Genomic DNA, 13885 nt, shown 5'->3' on the forward strand with positions numbered 1-13885 from the left:
CTGTAATTGTTTCCTGTTTTATTTGTTTATTTTCTGTTCTCCCACTAGAATGGTAAACCATGAAAGCAGAGAATTTGTCTTTTTCTTTGTTGACACCAAGCAGTGCCTAGCTTATAGAAGGCACTAAATAAATAATTATTTGAATGACAAATTAAATGAATGAATAAGTGAATGAATGGCAACAGTAGTCACCCTGGGAGGGTATAGTTCTGGGAAATAAATTTTCTCTATCTCATTACACTTCTACTTATAGACTGGGGCCCTAGGAAGATGATCACCACTTGGTCAGTCCTGTGCTCACTTCTCTGCAGAGGACACGCTGCCTTAACCCCCACTACCCTTACCACCTCTTTTCAAGGGGCTTCTCCTTTTTCCCAGGGTCCAATCATTACCACCACAAATGAGGCACACGAGCTCAGAAAGACAAGCTAGACTGCCCCTAACATTTTGAGCTGTCAAAGACTATCCCCTTGCAGTTATTGATTTTAAGACAGTGGTTGAATGCCTCTGCACAGTTGTTCCTGAGCCAACTTTGTCCGCTCTGATTACTTATCCTAGTTGTTAACATCCTGAAGCCACTCCTGTATTCACAGAGTACACAGCACTGATTGTAAGCTGACCCAGGAAGGCTAAGGTACCATGATTATATAGTTTCTTTAGTGGTTCTTGACATTTTTGGGGTCACAGAGCTCTTCTGAGAATCTGATAAAAGCTAAGGTCCTATCCCCCTCCTCCACCCCTCCAAAATACACCTATACACATATAGACAAAATTGTATACAATTTCAGGGGTTCCCAGAACCCCTGAAGCCCATCCATAACACTCAAGGACGGGTGACATGATGGTCATTTAGAAAGAAATAGGGGGCTTCCCTGGTGGCGCAGTGGTTGAGAGTCCACCTGCCGATGCAGGGGATACGGGTTCGTGCCCCAGTCTGGGAAGATCCCACATGCCGCGGAGCGGCTGGGCCCGTGAGCCATGGCCACTGAGTTTGCGCATCCGGAGCCTGTGCTCGGCAACTGGAGAGGCCACAACAGCTAAAGGCCCGCGTACCGCAAAAAAAAATAAAAAATAGAAAGAAATAGGTTTGGCCTATAGGTCAAGACCTTTGTGGGACTGGGGAGGATGTGCAGGACTGGCCAGGAGCATCATTTTCCTGGGCTTCTACTTCAGACATTCTATGTCAAGAGAGAAATGTAGTCATTATATATGTAAGTATGTGTTAAAGTGTTAAATTCTCCCATTTTAAACACATTTCAATTTTGTGACACTATTTTAGGGTTGACTTCTGAAAAGGATTGCTTTAGGCATTACCTTACTACCTTTAGGCTTTCTTAGTCTTTCCCATTATTGTGCCTCTTCCAGAAAAGCTTAGCTCAGTGAAGGATGTCACTGCTTATGGCCACAGGGAGGCAGGGTAGGTCCAAAAACTGAATGTGAATGCCGGCTGCAGCTAGACTGCAACAGACTAGGCCTTCTTTTGTCAGGAACACCCAGACACTCAGAGCCGCCACCTTCACTCCAGTAACCTTTCTAGTTCATAACAGTGTGACCAGTCCCTGCTAGCCAGTCAATATGGAAGCTGTTCTTCAACGTCTGAGAAGTCTCCGTCCCATTCCCCAGGTTTAGTACATTTAGTTATATTTGTGAGGAACACAGGACCAGGTGTTGATGTTCTTAAGTGTGTTGGTGGCAGGGAGAAAGTCACTGAGATAAGTGATTGGAAAAAAAGGAATTTTAAAAAAGGAAAGCACATTCTTTTCCTATAAGAGCAAATCATTTTGTTGATGAGAGAAAAGGAAGAAAATGCCATTTTTTAGACCTACTGCATGCCATTCATGCAGGTAATCATCTCACTTCTTATGCCTCCTATAACTATGAAATAGGTTGTGCTATCCCCACTTTGCCCAAAGTCACATAGCTAACAACTTTCAAGCCACAATTCAAACCCTGGTCTTTCCACTACATTCCATCACCTTTCATAAACTCAAAAAAAATTAAGAAAACCCTTCAGGAGAAACAAAGTAACAAGTATAATTAGTATTGCCTGTATGGAGTCCACAGATACCCAGGAGGTACTGATTAAAACCAATAGGGAGGATATAATTAAGCATAACTTCTTGGACAAAGTCAGTTCTGAGTTGGAACCTGGAGGAGCTGCAGGCCATGGATTGACAAGAGTAATAAGAGCACTAAGGAAGGAAGTCACGTGGCAGGGAGACTAGCTCAGTTGAAGCAGAAGAGTTACAGGAAAAAGTAATGAGAGCTGAGGAGGAGGGAGCAATTGTTTAACTCAACAGGCACTTGCTCATCTTCAGCTCTCTGCAAGCTGCTGAGCTGAGGGATGGAGGGGTGGGGGTGTTGATAGGTTCTCAACAGGTAGAGAAGAGGAGGAATGTATTGATAGGAGCCATACAGAGTAAGGGAAGAATGGGGGGTATTTGAGGAATAATGAGTAGCAACAAGTGGTACAGAATGAGTGAAGGGAATAAAGATGACAGCAGGAAGGCAGTATGTGCTCTTTAGGAAAGGAAGGATCTGATGAAACTGTTTTAGAAAAATTAACTGGTAGTAAGAAGTACCAGAGGGGAAAGAATGGAGTTGATGGGACAGCTAAGAGGCTACTGCCATAATCCAGGCACAAGGAAATGACTGCCTGGACCAGTGACAGAGAATACGGAAAAGAAGTTCTCTCTCTAAAGTGTTCTGGTTTACACATTAGTCTTTAGCTTGGATAATGTGAGAAGGTCCCCTCAAATCTGAAGCAAAGCGCCTCTATGGCGATTACCTGAGAACTTTTTCAAAGGAAGAAGCTCTGCTCTGTGGCTCTTCCAAGAACGTGTAGGTTAAGAAGTTGGAAAGAACTCTCATACCATATACAAAAATAAACTCAAAATGGATTGAAGTCTTAAATGTAAGACCTGAGACCACAAAACTTCCAGAAGAAAATATAGGCAGTAAGCTCTTTGGCATCAATCTTAGCAATATTTTTTTGAATATGTCTCCTCAGGCAAGGGAAACAAAGCAAAAATAAATAAACGGGACTACGACAAACTGAAAAGCTTTTGCACAGTGAAGGGAACTATTGACAAAATGAAAAGCCAGCCCACTGAATGGGAGAAGATATTTGCAAACGATGTATCTGAAAAAGGGTTAATATCCAAAATATACAATGAACCTATACAACTCAACATCAAAAAACGAACAACCCGGGGCTTCCCTGGTGGCTCAGTGGTTAAGAATCCGTCTGCCAGTGCAGGGGACACGGGCTCGAACCCTGGCCCGGGAAGATCCCACATGCCATAGAGCAACTAACCACGTGCACCAAAACTGAGCCTCCACTCTAGAGCCCGCGAGCCACAACTACTGAAGCCCGTGCGCCTAGAGCCCATGCTCCGCAACGAGAGAAGCCACCTAGATGAGAAGCCCGTGCACCACAACAAAGAGTAGCCCCCACTCGCCACAACTAGAGAAAGCCCGCGCACAGCAATGAAGACCCAACACAGCCAAAAATAAATAAATAAAATAAATAATTTTTTTAAAAAAATGAACAACCCAATTTAAAACTGGGTAGGGGACCTAGATAGACATTTTTCCAAAGAAGACATACAGAAGGTCAACAGGCACATGAAAAGATGCTCAGCATCACTAATCATCAGGGAAATGCGAATCAACATCACAATCACTTCACACCTGTCAGAATGGCTATTATCAAAAAGACAGCAAATGATAAATGTCGACAAGGATGTGGCGAAAAGGGAACCCTCATGCACTGTTACTGGGAATGTAAATTTGTGTAGCTACTATGGAAAACAGTATGGAGTTTCCTCAAAAAATTAAAAATAGAACTACCCTATGATCCATCAGTTCCACTCCTGAGTGCTTATTCAAAGAAAAAACACTAATTTGAAAAGATATATGCACCCCTATGTTCATTGTAGCACTATTTACAGTAGCCTAGATATGGAAGAAACCTAAGTGCCCATCAATAGATGAATGGATAAAGAAGATGTGGTATATATACACAATGGAATATTACTCAGCCATAGAAAAAAAAAGAATGATATCTTGCCATTTGCAACATGGATGGACCCAGAGGGTATTATTCTAAGTGAAATAAGTCAGACGGAGAAAGACAAATACTGTCAGATTTCACTTATATGTGAAATCTAAAAAACAAAACAAATGAACAAACATAACTAAACAGAAACAGAGTCATAGATATAGAGAACAAACAGGTGGTTGCTAGAGGGGAGGAGAGTAGGGAGAGCAGAGAAATAGCTGAGGGAGGGTAAGAGGTACAAACTTTCAATTACAAAATAAATGAGTCATGGGTATCAAATGTACAGTATGGGGAATATAGTCAATAATTATGTAATATCTTTGTATGATGACAGATGGTAACTAGACTTACCATGATGTTCATTTGGGGATGTATAGAAATATCAAATCACTATGTTGTGTACCAGGAACTAACATAGTGTTGTAAGTCAATTTCACTTCAAAAACCAACAAACTCATAGAAAAAGAGATCAGATTTGTGGTTACCAGAGGCAGGGGGTGGGGGAGGGTGAATTGAATTAAGGTGTTCAAAAGGTACAAAATTCCAATTATAAGATAAATAATTACTAGGGATGTAAGGTACAATATAATAAATATAATTAACACTGCTGTACGTTATATATGGAAGTTGTTATAGAGTAAATCCTGAGTTCTCATTCCAAGAAAAAATTTTTTTGTATTTCTTTAATTTTATATCTATGAGATGATAGATGTTCACTAAACTTATTGTGGTAATCATTTCATGATGTGCATAAGCCAAGTCATTATACTGTACACGTTAAACTTACACAGTGCTATATGTCGATCATATCTCAATAAAACTGGAAGAGAAAAAAGAAGTTGGAACGAACTTTAGCAACATTGATGGAGTGTCTGCCGGGAAGATTGGCATTTTCCTTCACAGAGGCAACATGTTTCAGGCCTGGTTCTTCAGCTTTACAGAATCAGAAAGTTGATTTTATCAACATCCTCTCAGAGATAGTCACCTTATCAAGCTCAAGACTAAAGTATTAGCCAGAATATTTTAGAGGAAGAACCATAACCACTATAATCACCAAGAAGAACAGAAACTTGACAAACACATCCTGCCATCGGGATGCCTCACTGAGCCAGCACTCCCTCTCCTCTGAGCCACGCTTGGATGATGGCTGCCAGCATCTGCCGCTGTTGCTCCCTTCCTCTGTGCTCCATTTCTGGCCAACCCTCTCCCCTTCTAATGGACACATTCATTCTTTGGATAAGCCAGTACCATCCATAGGCTCTAGTCAAATCTTGCTCTGGTCTGTAAGCCATTCTCCTTTTTTTTAAATTTATTTAATCTTTATATGTTTTTTTTTATTAATTTATTTTTGGCTGCGTTGGGTCTTCGTTGCTGTGCTCAGGCTTTCTCTCCAGTTGTGGCGAGCGGGGACTACTCCTCCTTGCAGTACGTGGGCTTTAGGCACGTGGGCTTCAGTAGTTGTGGCGCACGGGCTTAGTTGCTCCACAGCATGTGGGATCTTCCCAGACCAGGGCTCGAACCCGTGTCCCCAGCATTGGCAGGCAGATTCTTAACCACTGTGCCACCAGGGAAATCCCCATTCTCCTTTTTTAAGGTGACTGTTTTTCATAGACCTCATCACTCTGTATTGATTTTATTGTTTAATTATTTGAGGAAACACCTATTGTTCTTATTTCCAGATTCTCAGCTTTGCTATTGTCCCCATGTACTGCCCATGGTAGGAATTTCTAATCTTCAACCCTTTCCCTGGGGAGAAAAAAAACACTTATTTGTCTTATCCAAAATTCTGTTGTTTGAACTTGGAGCAATATTATCCTCTCTACTTTTTGAGATCCTTTGTTCAATTTCATTTATTTAGTTCTTTATGTGCCTCCTTATGCTTTAATAACCATTTTGCCTCTCTGAAGAGAAGCTGTTCAGTCATTTCCATACTTCTTACTCAAGTTGAAGTCCAGGCTCAGAAAAATTACTTCTTGTTTTTCCTATGACACAATAAGTTTCACATTATTAAAAAGAACGTTTCTCTTCACTCATGAGGAACGTTTCTTTGACAATGACTTCATATTTATCACTGTAGTACCTGAAAACATAGTAGAGCAGACGAGATTTTAAGGAGAAATGGTCAAGAATAATGTTGCTTTATAAACTCCTTAAGGCAAAGATATCATATACCTTTGTATATTATTTCATCTTCTATGTAGTACATAATTAATATTATTGCTTGATGCAATGAATGAAATAGCTAGTAAGCTAATGAACCCTCGTAACTATCCACAGAAGATGGTAGAGGTTTTTTTTTTTTTAAGTGAAAGAGTTTATTTAGAGAGATACACATTCCATAGGCAGAATGTGATCCGTCACAAAGGGCGAGAGCAGCCGATGGTACAGTTTTAATTACACTGGTCAAAGAGAAATGCATTTGGTGCCCCTTTTCAGCCACAGAATAAGTCGATAAATATAATATGAAGTCACTTAAGTCTCACCACACTTTCCCTGCTTGGGTGCCAACACGTTGGACTGAAGCCCTTTGTTTCCTGTGGAGAGTCTGCCACCTCTGCAGACTTGTCCTCAGGAATGTTGTTCTAGAAATAAACCAGCTTTCTCCTTGGGGTCCAGGAGTCATACATAGAAGTTAATTCATTGGAGCAACTGGCTTTTCTTAGGCCCTTTGTAAAAGTATTTCAGAGAGTCCCTCATGGTGAGGCAAAAAAAGTCATGCTCCTCTTCAGTTTCTTTCCAGCTCTTGTCTCATTTCCTCTCTCAGTGCTCCATCACCTTATACTTGGCTTTTACTGACAAACTTTACCTCCAGACCTAGATCCCAATTCCTGAGCTACTGTTGCCCAAAGAAGGAAGTAGACCATCAAAGCCTCATTACCCCACCTACCTACTCTCATTTGGAGATTCAGATTTGGAGTCAAATCACACTCCACCAGACCATCCCTGTCTTCTTGGCTGCTAACCACACTTGTGAGATATAGTATGTCAATAGCAAACTTGTATAATCTGTGTCAGAAGGTGGAGCTCAGGAATTCATCTTTTTTTCTTTTAGTCTTTTTTAAATTTATTTTTTTATAACAGAGATAATAACTGAATACATTTTCACTGTGAAACAACAACATAAAACCGAAGTCCCCCTTGTTAACTAAGTATTTAACTTGCATTCCTATATTATTTTTGGCTGTTCTTGTATTCTAGAGTTTTTAAAAATATTCAATACAAGAAATACATGAATACAATAAAATACAAACACTATAGAAGTATGAATAATAAAAAGTGAATGTATCTCAGAACTCTGCCCTATTTCCTGTCCACTATTAAAAGTTTGATAATAGCCTTCCAGAGCTTTGTAAGAGGCATTTCCGTACATATGTATGCACTTAGGCTAATAGTTTTATTTTTATATAAATGGGTCCATACCATACATCTGTTCTAGAACTTTCTTTATTCACTTACTATCTCCTAGCTTTCCATGTCAGTACATTTAGCTTTACTTTGTTAACAGCTGTATAATACTCCACAGTCTGTGCCATAATTTATTTAAACATTCCCCTATTGATGGGCATTTGAATTGCTTCCTGTTTGGGGTTTTGATTATTTGTTATCGCAACAGTGCTGTACTGAACATCTTTGCATATGTTTCTTTGTGTACTGTCCAAGAACGTCTCTAGGCTAGATATCTAGAGGTGGAATTGATGGATCCAAAAATGGGTGCATTTAATATTTTATATTTTTCAAAATTTGTAATTAAAGAATTAAACACTTTAACCACTGTTTCCCTTTCTTCTGCAGAGAGTTCTGTCCTGGGAACTGATATTGACCTTCAGACTATAGACAATGATATTGTCAGCATGGAGATTTTCTTCAAAGCCTGGCTGCATAACAGTGGAACAGACCAAGAACATGTCCACCTTCTTCTTCCTTCACGGAGTTTCAGCGACATTTCCAGAGCCAGAGATAATCCAAGTACACACCCCCCAAAAGACATATTATATAGATAATAATTATCCTAGTCTAGGATTAGGACTCTAGATTGGAAAGTCATCAGAATACAGAGTAGCTGAGGTTTAGGGATTGGAGGAGGATTGGATGAGGCTCTCCATGTAAGCATGAGGAGTAAGAAAAGAATTTCTAAAAAGTAACCACCACAGTTAGAAAATTGAGCTTGATTAAGCCCAGACAGCAAGGGCCAGTTAGTTTCAGTGTAAAGACTTAAACACCTCAATAATAGGGCATCAGCTACACTACATAAGAGCACAATGAATCATATGTTTTCTCAAGTTTTCATTTTTGATGCAGCAGATATCACTGACATTATAATTTCAGGTAAGCTGGTACCTTGACAATATCAATAGAGCCTGTGAGGAGAGGAAAAGAACCAAAATTAAATGATTAAACAGAGGTCTTCTCAATAGGCAGACACCAAACTGAGGGGAACTAAAGCAACTACAGAGGCAAGCCCCAGGGAGTACAACTAGTGGCCCTAGACCATGTTCACAAAGTATGTTCTGGCAATTGTGGAAACCAAGAGGTCAAACCAGTGTTCCAGGCATGTCAGCAAGGTCCTGGATATTGTTATGGCTGACAGTGTTACTTAATTCAGGTCCCACTAGATTGTAGGGATAAAGCCATTTCTAGTCTCCATCCCCTTTGAAACTTGGCCTAGGACCTGGTGGCAGGGCCTGCAAATGGACCCATCAGTATAGTCAGCCACAGCTCCAAAGGGAACAGACTAAATTTTGTCTTCCCCTTTAGGGGTGGGAACTCAATGAGAAAAATGGGTACAGACTTCCTTCCGTCTCCAAAGGGGAGGACACACATTGGTCCTTTCTTTCTGGGGATAGCCACTGGGTGCTTAATCTCCCTTCCCCTCCCCCACATTTCAATCTAGGGCCTGGGATGCCTTTAACAACTTAACTTGATTTTACTGTCTTTCTTTTATGTGTAAAATTTTCTTCCCAGGACCTCCATTCCACGCACTTTGTCCGAGACTAACAGTACCAATTACTCACTTCTTATCTATTTTCCCCAAGCCCTATGTTAACTCCTTTCATTGCATCATCCCCTTTCACCTTCATAACAACAACATGGTGTAGGTACTATTATCATATGTCATTGAATCTAAGATGCCGTCCATTATAAGATACACCGTTATCTTATATACCACTGAGAAAGAAAAACAATGCCACTTAAATGTGACACATTGCTTTTTTATCACTTAGAAATATTATCTTATTCTTACCGAGAGAGTTCTTTTAGATTAGAGTAGTAAGTAAGGGTTAAGAGTACCTGTCTGGTCGATGGTGATTGCAAGACATATATAGAGCTGTTAGTAAGTGAAAAAAAATGTGTCTTAAAATGAATAAATATAATATTATCCCTGTTTTACAGATGAGAAAACTGAGACAGAGAAATTAAACATTTCTGCACAGAAAATTAATATTCAAGCCAGAATTTGAAGCCAGGCAACTCCATATCCCATTCTTAACCCTTAGGATTAGAAATCTATATTTTATACATTTGACTACTCTCAGCCTAGAGGACATTCATCAAACTCAAGTCTATCACTTACAGAGCCTGGGCCCTTACCTACTATGCAACCTGCCTCATGCTGGGCAATTTTGAGCAAAGGGGCTGCCTCATGCTGGGCACATCTCTCATTAGGAGGGCTGGGGCCATCCAAAGCCAGGAGCTCCTACAGCCAGCCTTTCTTCTGCTGTTGCATGGCATTTGCCCATGGTAGTGTTGAGAATTTCTCTGCTTTGCCCTCCCTTGTTCCATGGCTTTCAGCACCAGGGTCAGAGCCAGAATGTTTATCTCCATCTGCAATTATTTTTTGGAAACCACAGGTCTTAAGGATGGGTGGTAGAACTTAGATCCAGACTCTTGTGCTGAGGAGGTCTTCACTGGAATCCAGATGCTCAGGCATAAGTTGGAATGAGGTCCAGAGAAAGTAGGCCTCCTCTGGGGTGGGTGTGACCCACATGAGAGTTTAAACAAGCACAATAAAGACCATATCATAGTTATCCATTATTTACAAAACTGATGCATTGCCCCATATGTAGATTTCTGGAAGTGTGGTTCCCTACAAAAAAATAAAACAAAACAAAACACTGAGCTCTCCTACTATAGAATCTTTTGAGGACTGCTCCTCAGATATTCACTTTGCTCCTTACAAGGTTCTCCACCCAACACCACCTGCTTCTGTAGCTGCCTCGGGCCCTTCACCCACTCTCTAGGTGTTTCCCTCAGAGGCATCTTTCTCACAGTGCATAATCTACCTCAGCTGAGTGTCTTTTCCCATATCTTGGGTTTGGGCGTCTGCCACCTCTGCACCTGAGTCTGAGTGGTGAGAAGCATACCTGGTTCTAGACTCTAGCCCTGGTAAAACATTTTTCCCAGCTTTGGAACATTGCTGAGACTACAACTCCAGTAGTTCTCATCCCTGGCTACAGTAAGAATCACATGAGGGGCATGTGGGATCTTCCTGGACTGGGGCACGAACCCGCGTCCCCTCCATCGGCAGGCGGACTCTCAACCACTGCGCCACCAGGGAAGCCCGAGGAACTTTTTAAAATACCAATATCAGCTCCATCCCCAGAGATCCCAATTTCATTGGTGTGAGGTAGGGGCCAGACATCAGTACCGTTTGCAAGTTCACTAGGTGATTCTTACTACAACCAGAGTTGAGAACCTAAGCCAGATGAGCACAGCCATCTAGTCCTAAAGCCCAGGGACCCAATAATGGAGCAGTCAGGCACAGAGGAAACAAGGGGAAGCTGAAGTCCTAGGTAAAGTCCCTCCTGCACTTCCTGGGCTCTAGGACACACCTGGCCAAGAGCTGTCTCACCCAGAACTGATGTCTAGGGCTGATTGCTAGGCCCAGGAGGGCCAGCTAGATCTGACATCTATTCTGGCATCCTATTTTTTCTACATTATTTCTACTTTCATTTTTACTTCATGTTGCAGTTACTACAGTCATTTCATAAATCACTGGCATCAACTACTAGCCTTCTCACAAGTATGCAGCACTCATACATTCATAGTTTGTTAACAGTATTTAAACCCAATATACATTTTAATTAAAACCTTCATAATATCAAGGATTCAAATCTACTGCAACAGAACATTGTACACTGTGACATGTGAATGTAACTGCTGGAGCAAAAGCTTAATACAGAAGCAGATTGTCTGGTGCTACAATCATGTTCCAAGGCCCAGAAGATTCTATTCACTTGGGGAATTAAAAAATAAACTATTTCAGGAAGTTATTCCTCTCCCTCCCTCGAATGTCCCTAGAAGAGCTCACAGAGAAGCAGTAGCTGTCAGCTGACTGCCTGACTTCTGCTTTCCTGTTCTTCCTTCATCTGACCTGCAGTCTTGCCAAAGCTTAGCCACAGGGAAGCAGGAGGGGCAAAATTTCCTTCTGTGATTGCCAAAAGGCCCTGCATATTTCAGTGTTAGCCGCCTCCTCCGCAGAGGACACACATTCCTCTCAGACTCGATCACAAGCCAGATCTCTCACTATGAGACAACTGCTCAGCCGGCCCAGATGTAAAATAAGAAAAAGATCATGCCACAACCAGAAAATAAGTTACCTGTTGTGTAGAGCAATACTGTTCCAGACTTGCTCTCCCTTCCCAAACCAGCTGTACTTTCCTCTGTCACTCCCTGGCCTCCTCCCAACCCTACTTGCTGGATGGAGGTGGAATTGGATGGCAGATGTTCTCTCTTCACCGTATAACCTGAAGTAACCTGTGACAAACAATCCCTCCCCCAATGCCGTTTTTATTGTAGTGTGCCTGAAATGTGATCTCCAAGAGCGACTTCTCAGCCCATCCCTGCTCCCTGGAACAGCTGATGGCTCCTTGAGAATGGATGACCCCAAAGGAGACTTCAGCACCCTCTACCAGATGGTTTCCCAGTCATCAGCCTCTCGTTACAAGCTCCGGGTGATCAAGTATGGCCCAAGAGAACCTCTCCCATCCATGCAAATATTTGTTCTTATTGGTTCCACAGCTAGGAAGAGCAGAGGTAAAGGGCATCCCCAAGTGTCAGGCAGCAGGAAGTCAGTTCCAAAGCAGCAACTACAGGTATGAGCATAAAAGAGTAAGGTCAGGCTACCTAGTGTGTGGAGATGAATGAGGAAGTTGTGGAAGATGTGCCTCAGGAGGGTATTCCGAAGTCTGGATGCGGACTGGAAATCCATATAGTCTCTGAGAATGCAGAGGAAAAAAAAAAAAGGTCAGCAGAATGATGTTTATCCATTCAGTAAATGTTTATTGAATACCATCGTGACAGAGATCTGACCTTCCAGGAGCAAGTGACACATAGGATCTACCCCACCTTCCCATTTCTTTAAGTACTAGAATTCCTGTTTCCAGAAGAATCAGTTCCAGGGTGGAATTAGCAATGATGGCAAAGACCATTTTTACTGCTTCCTAGTTCCTGTCACAGTAGCCATGTACAGTTATCTGAGTAAGCTTGTCCGTGGATTTGTGACCATGGATACTGCTGGGGAACCTTCTTAAACGTACCCTCTTCTTAAATGTGTCTTCTGTCAGCACCTTGCCACAGAAGAACTAGGCCTGGGATGCAGATTTTTAGCATACTATTGTGTAATGTGGTCGCTGCAGCAGGAATGAATGGGACAGAATGAGCTCAGGAGAGGAAATACCCATCAGAGTCTTGAGGCCTCATGATGGCTGCTCCATTCATTGATTAACAGGCTTTGAGACTCTGCTGTGTGCGACATAGCCTGATAGGTGCTAGCCATACTAAGGTGAATAATTCACAGGCCCTAACCTAAAGGATTTCACAATAGGGTCTTATACTTAAGCTAAATTTAAGTGGATCTGCGTCAAGGCTCTGGATATCTCTGAGGAGACTTTCGCTGCCATTGTCTCTTCCCAGGGCTCTAAAATCCAGTGGGGTCTGTGAATCATTGACATATGGACTCCCCTTCATCCTCAGACCCACAAGCTGTTGGCAGCTGGAATGGGATGAGCTGGAAACAAATCAGCAGCATTTCCATGCTTTGTGTCACAGCCTACTGGTGAGTACCCACGTCACCCAGTGAAGAAGAGGAAGAGTGTTAAAGTACCCAACACAGAGAAGCAGCTAATTAATCCTACCCTGATCCCAAACCTGTCCCAGTCTCCCAGAGCACAGGGGAAAACTGGACATACTCTGAAATGTGGATTAAATATGACTTGCCTTTGTTGGTTTCACACTATAGAGAATAATTCCTGAACTCAGTTATATGACACTAAACTCGAAAATCTCTGATTTTGTACATTTAAATGGCAACAGGGAATTTTCCTTAAGTAACTATATTTTAAACCCTATTTTCTTCCTGTCACTGTGCTGGACATTATGGTTTATTTCAATGAAGAGCACTTAGTCTGTGCCAGACATTGTGCTAAGCCCTAGATATTCAGTCTATTATGATAGACATTATCTATGGTCTCAAGAAACTTTCTAATGAAAGAGACAGAATTAAATATGTATATTCTTAATTGTGAGAAGTTAATGAGGGAAAATAATAGGTTGCTGTAAGAGAGCCTCTCTGTGAAAGCGACAATTAAACTGAGATCTGCCACGTGAATGGGAATTAGCTAGGTGAAGGGTGGCGGGAAGAGCATTCCAGGTGCAGGGAAAGGCATGTGCAAAGACCCAAAGGCAGGAAAGAGCTGATCCTCAAATCAAGAGTGGAATGACCATTGTGACTGAAACAAAAAGAGCAAGGACCAAGAGAGCCAAAAGGTGAGGAGCCAAACGTGAGCAGGGGTCAAATCATACAAAGATTTGTAGTCCAAAAAC

The 13885-nt window shown here is 41.7% G+C and overlaps 1 protein-coding gene across 1 annotated transcript in view; it reads left to right on the forward strand.

Moving 5' to 3' along the window:
* Positions 1-13142, forward strand: part of M1AP (meiosis 1 associated protein) — a 58337-nt gene extending 45195 nt beyond the window's left edge. The window contains exons 4-6 of the mRNA XM_065891387.1: positions 7856-8029; positions 11861-12023; positions 12977-13142. Of these exons, the coding sequence (XP_065747459.1) occupies positions 7856-8029; positions 11861-12023; positions 12977-13142 (503 nt within the window). The remainder of the gene's footprint in view (positions 1-7855; positions 8030-11860; positions 12024-12976) is intronic.
* Positions 13143-13885: the final 743 nt, after the last annotated feature.

The sequence above is a fragment of the Phocoena phocoena genome, chromosome 14 (genome assembly GCF_963924675.1).
Source record: "Phocoena phocoena chromosome 14, mPhoPho1.1, whole genome shotgun sequence".
Taxonomy (NCBI): domain Eukaryota; kingdom Metazoa; phylum Chordata; class Mammalia; order Artiodactyla; family Phocoenidae; genus Phocoena; species Phocoena phocoena.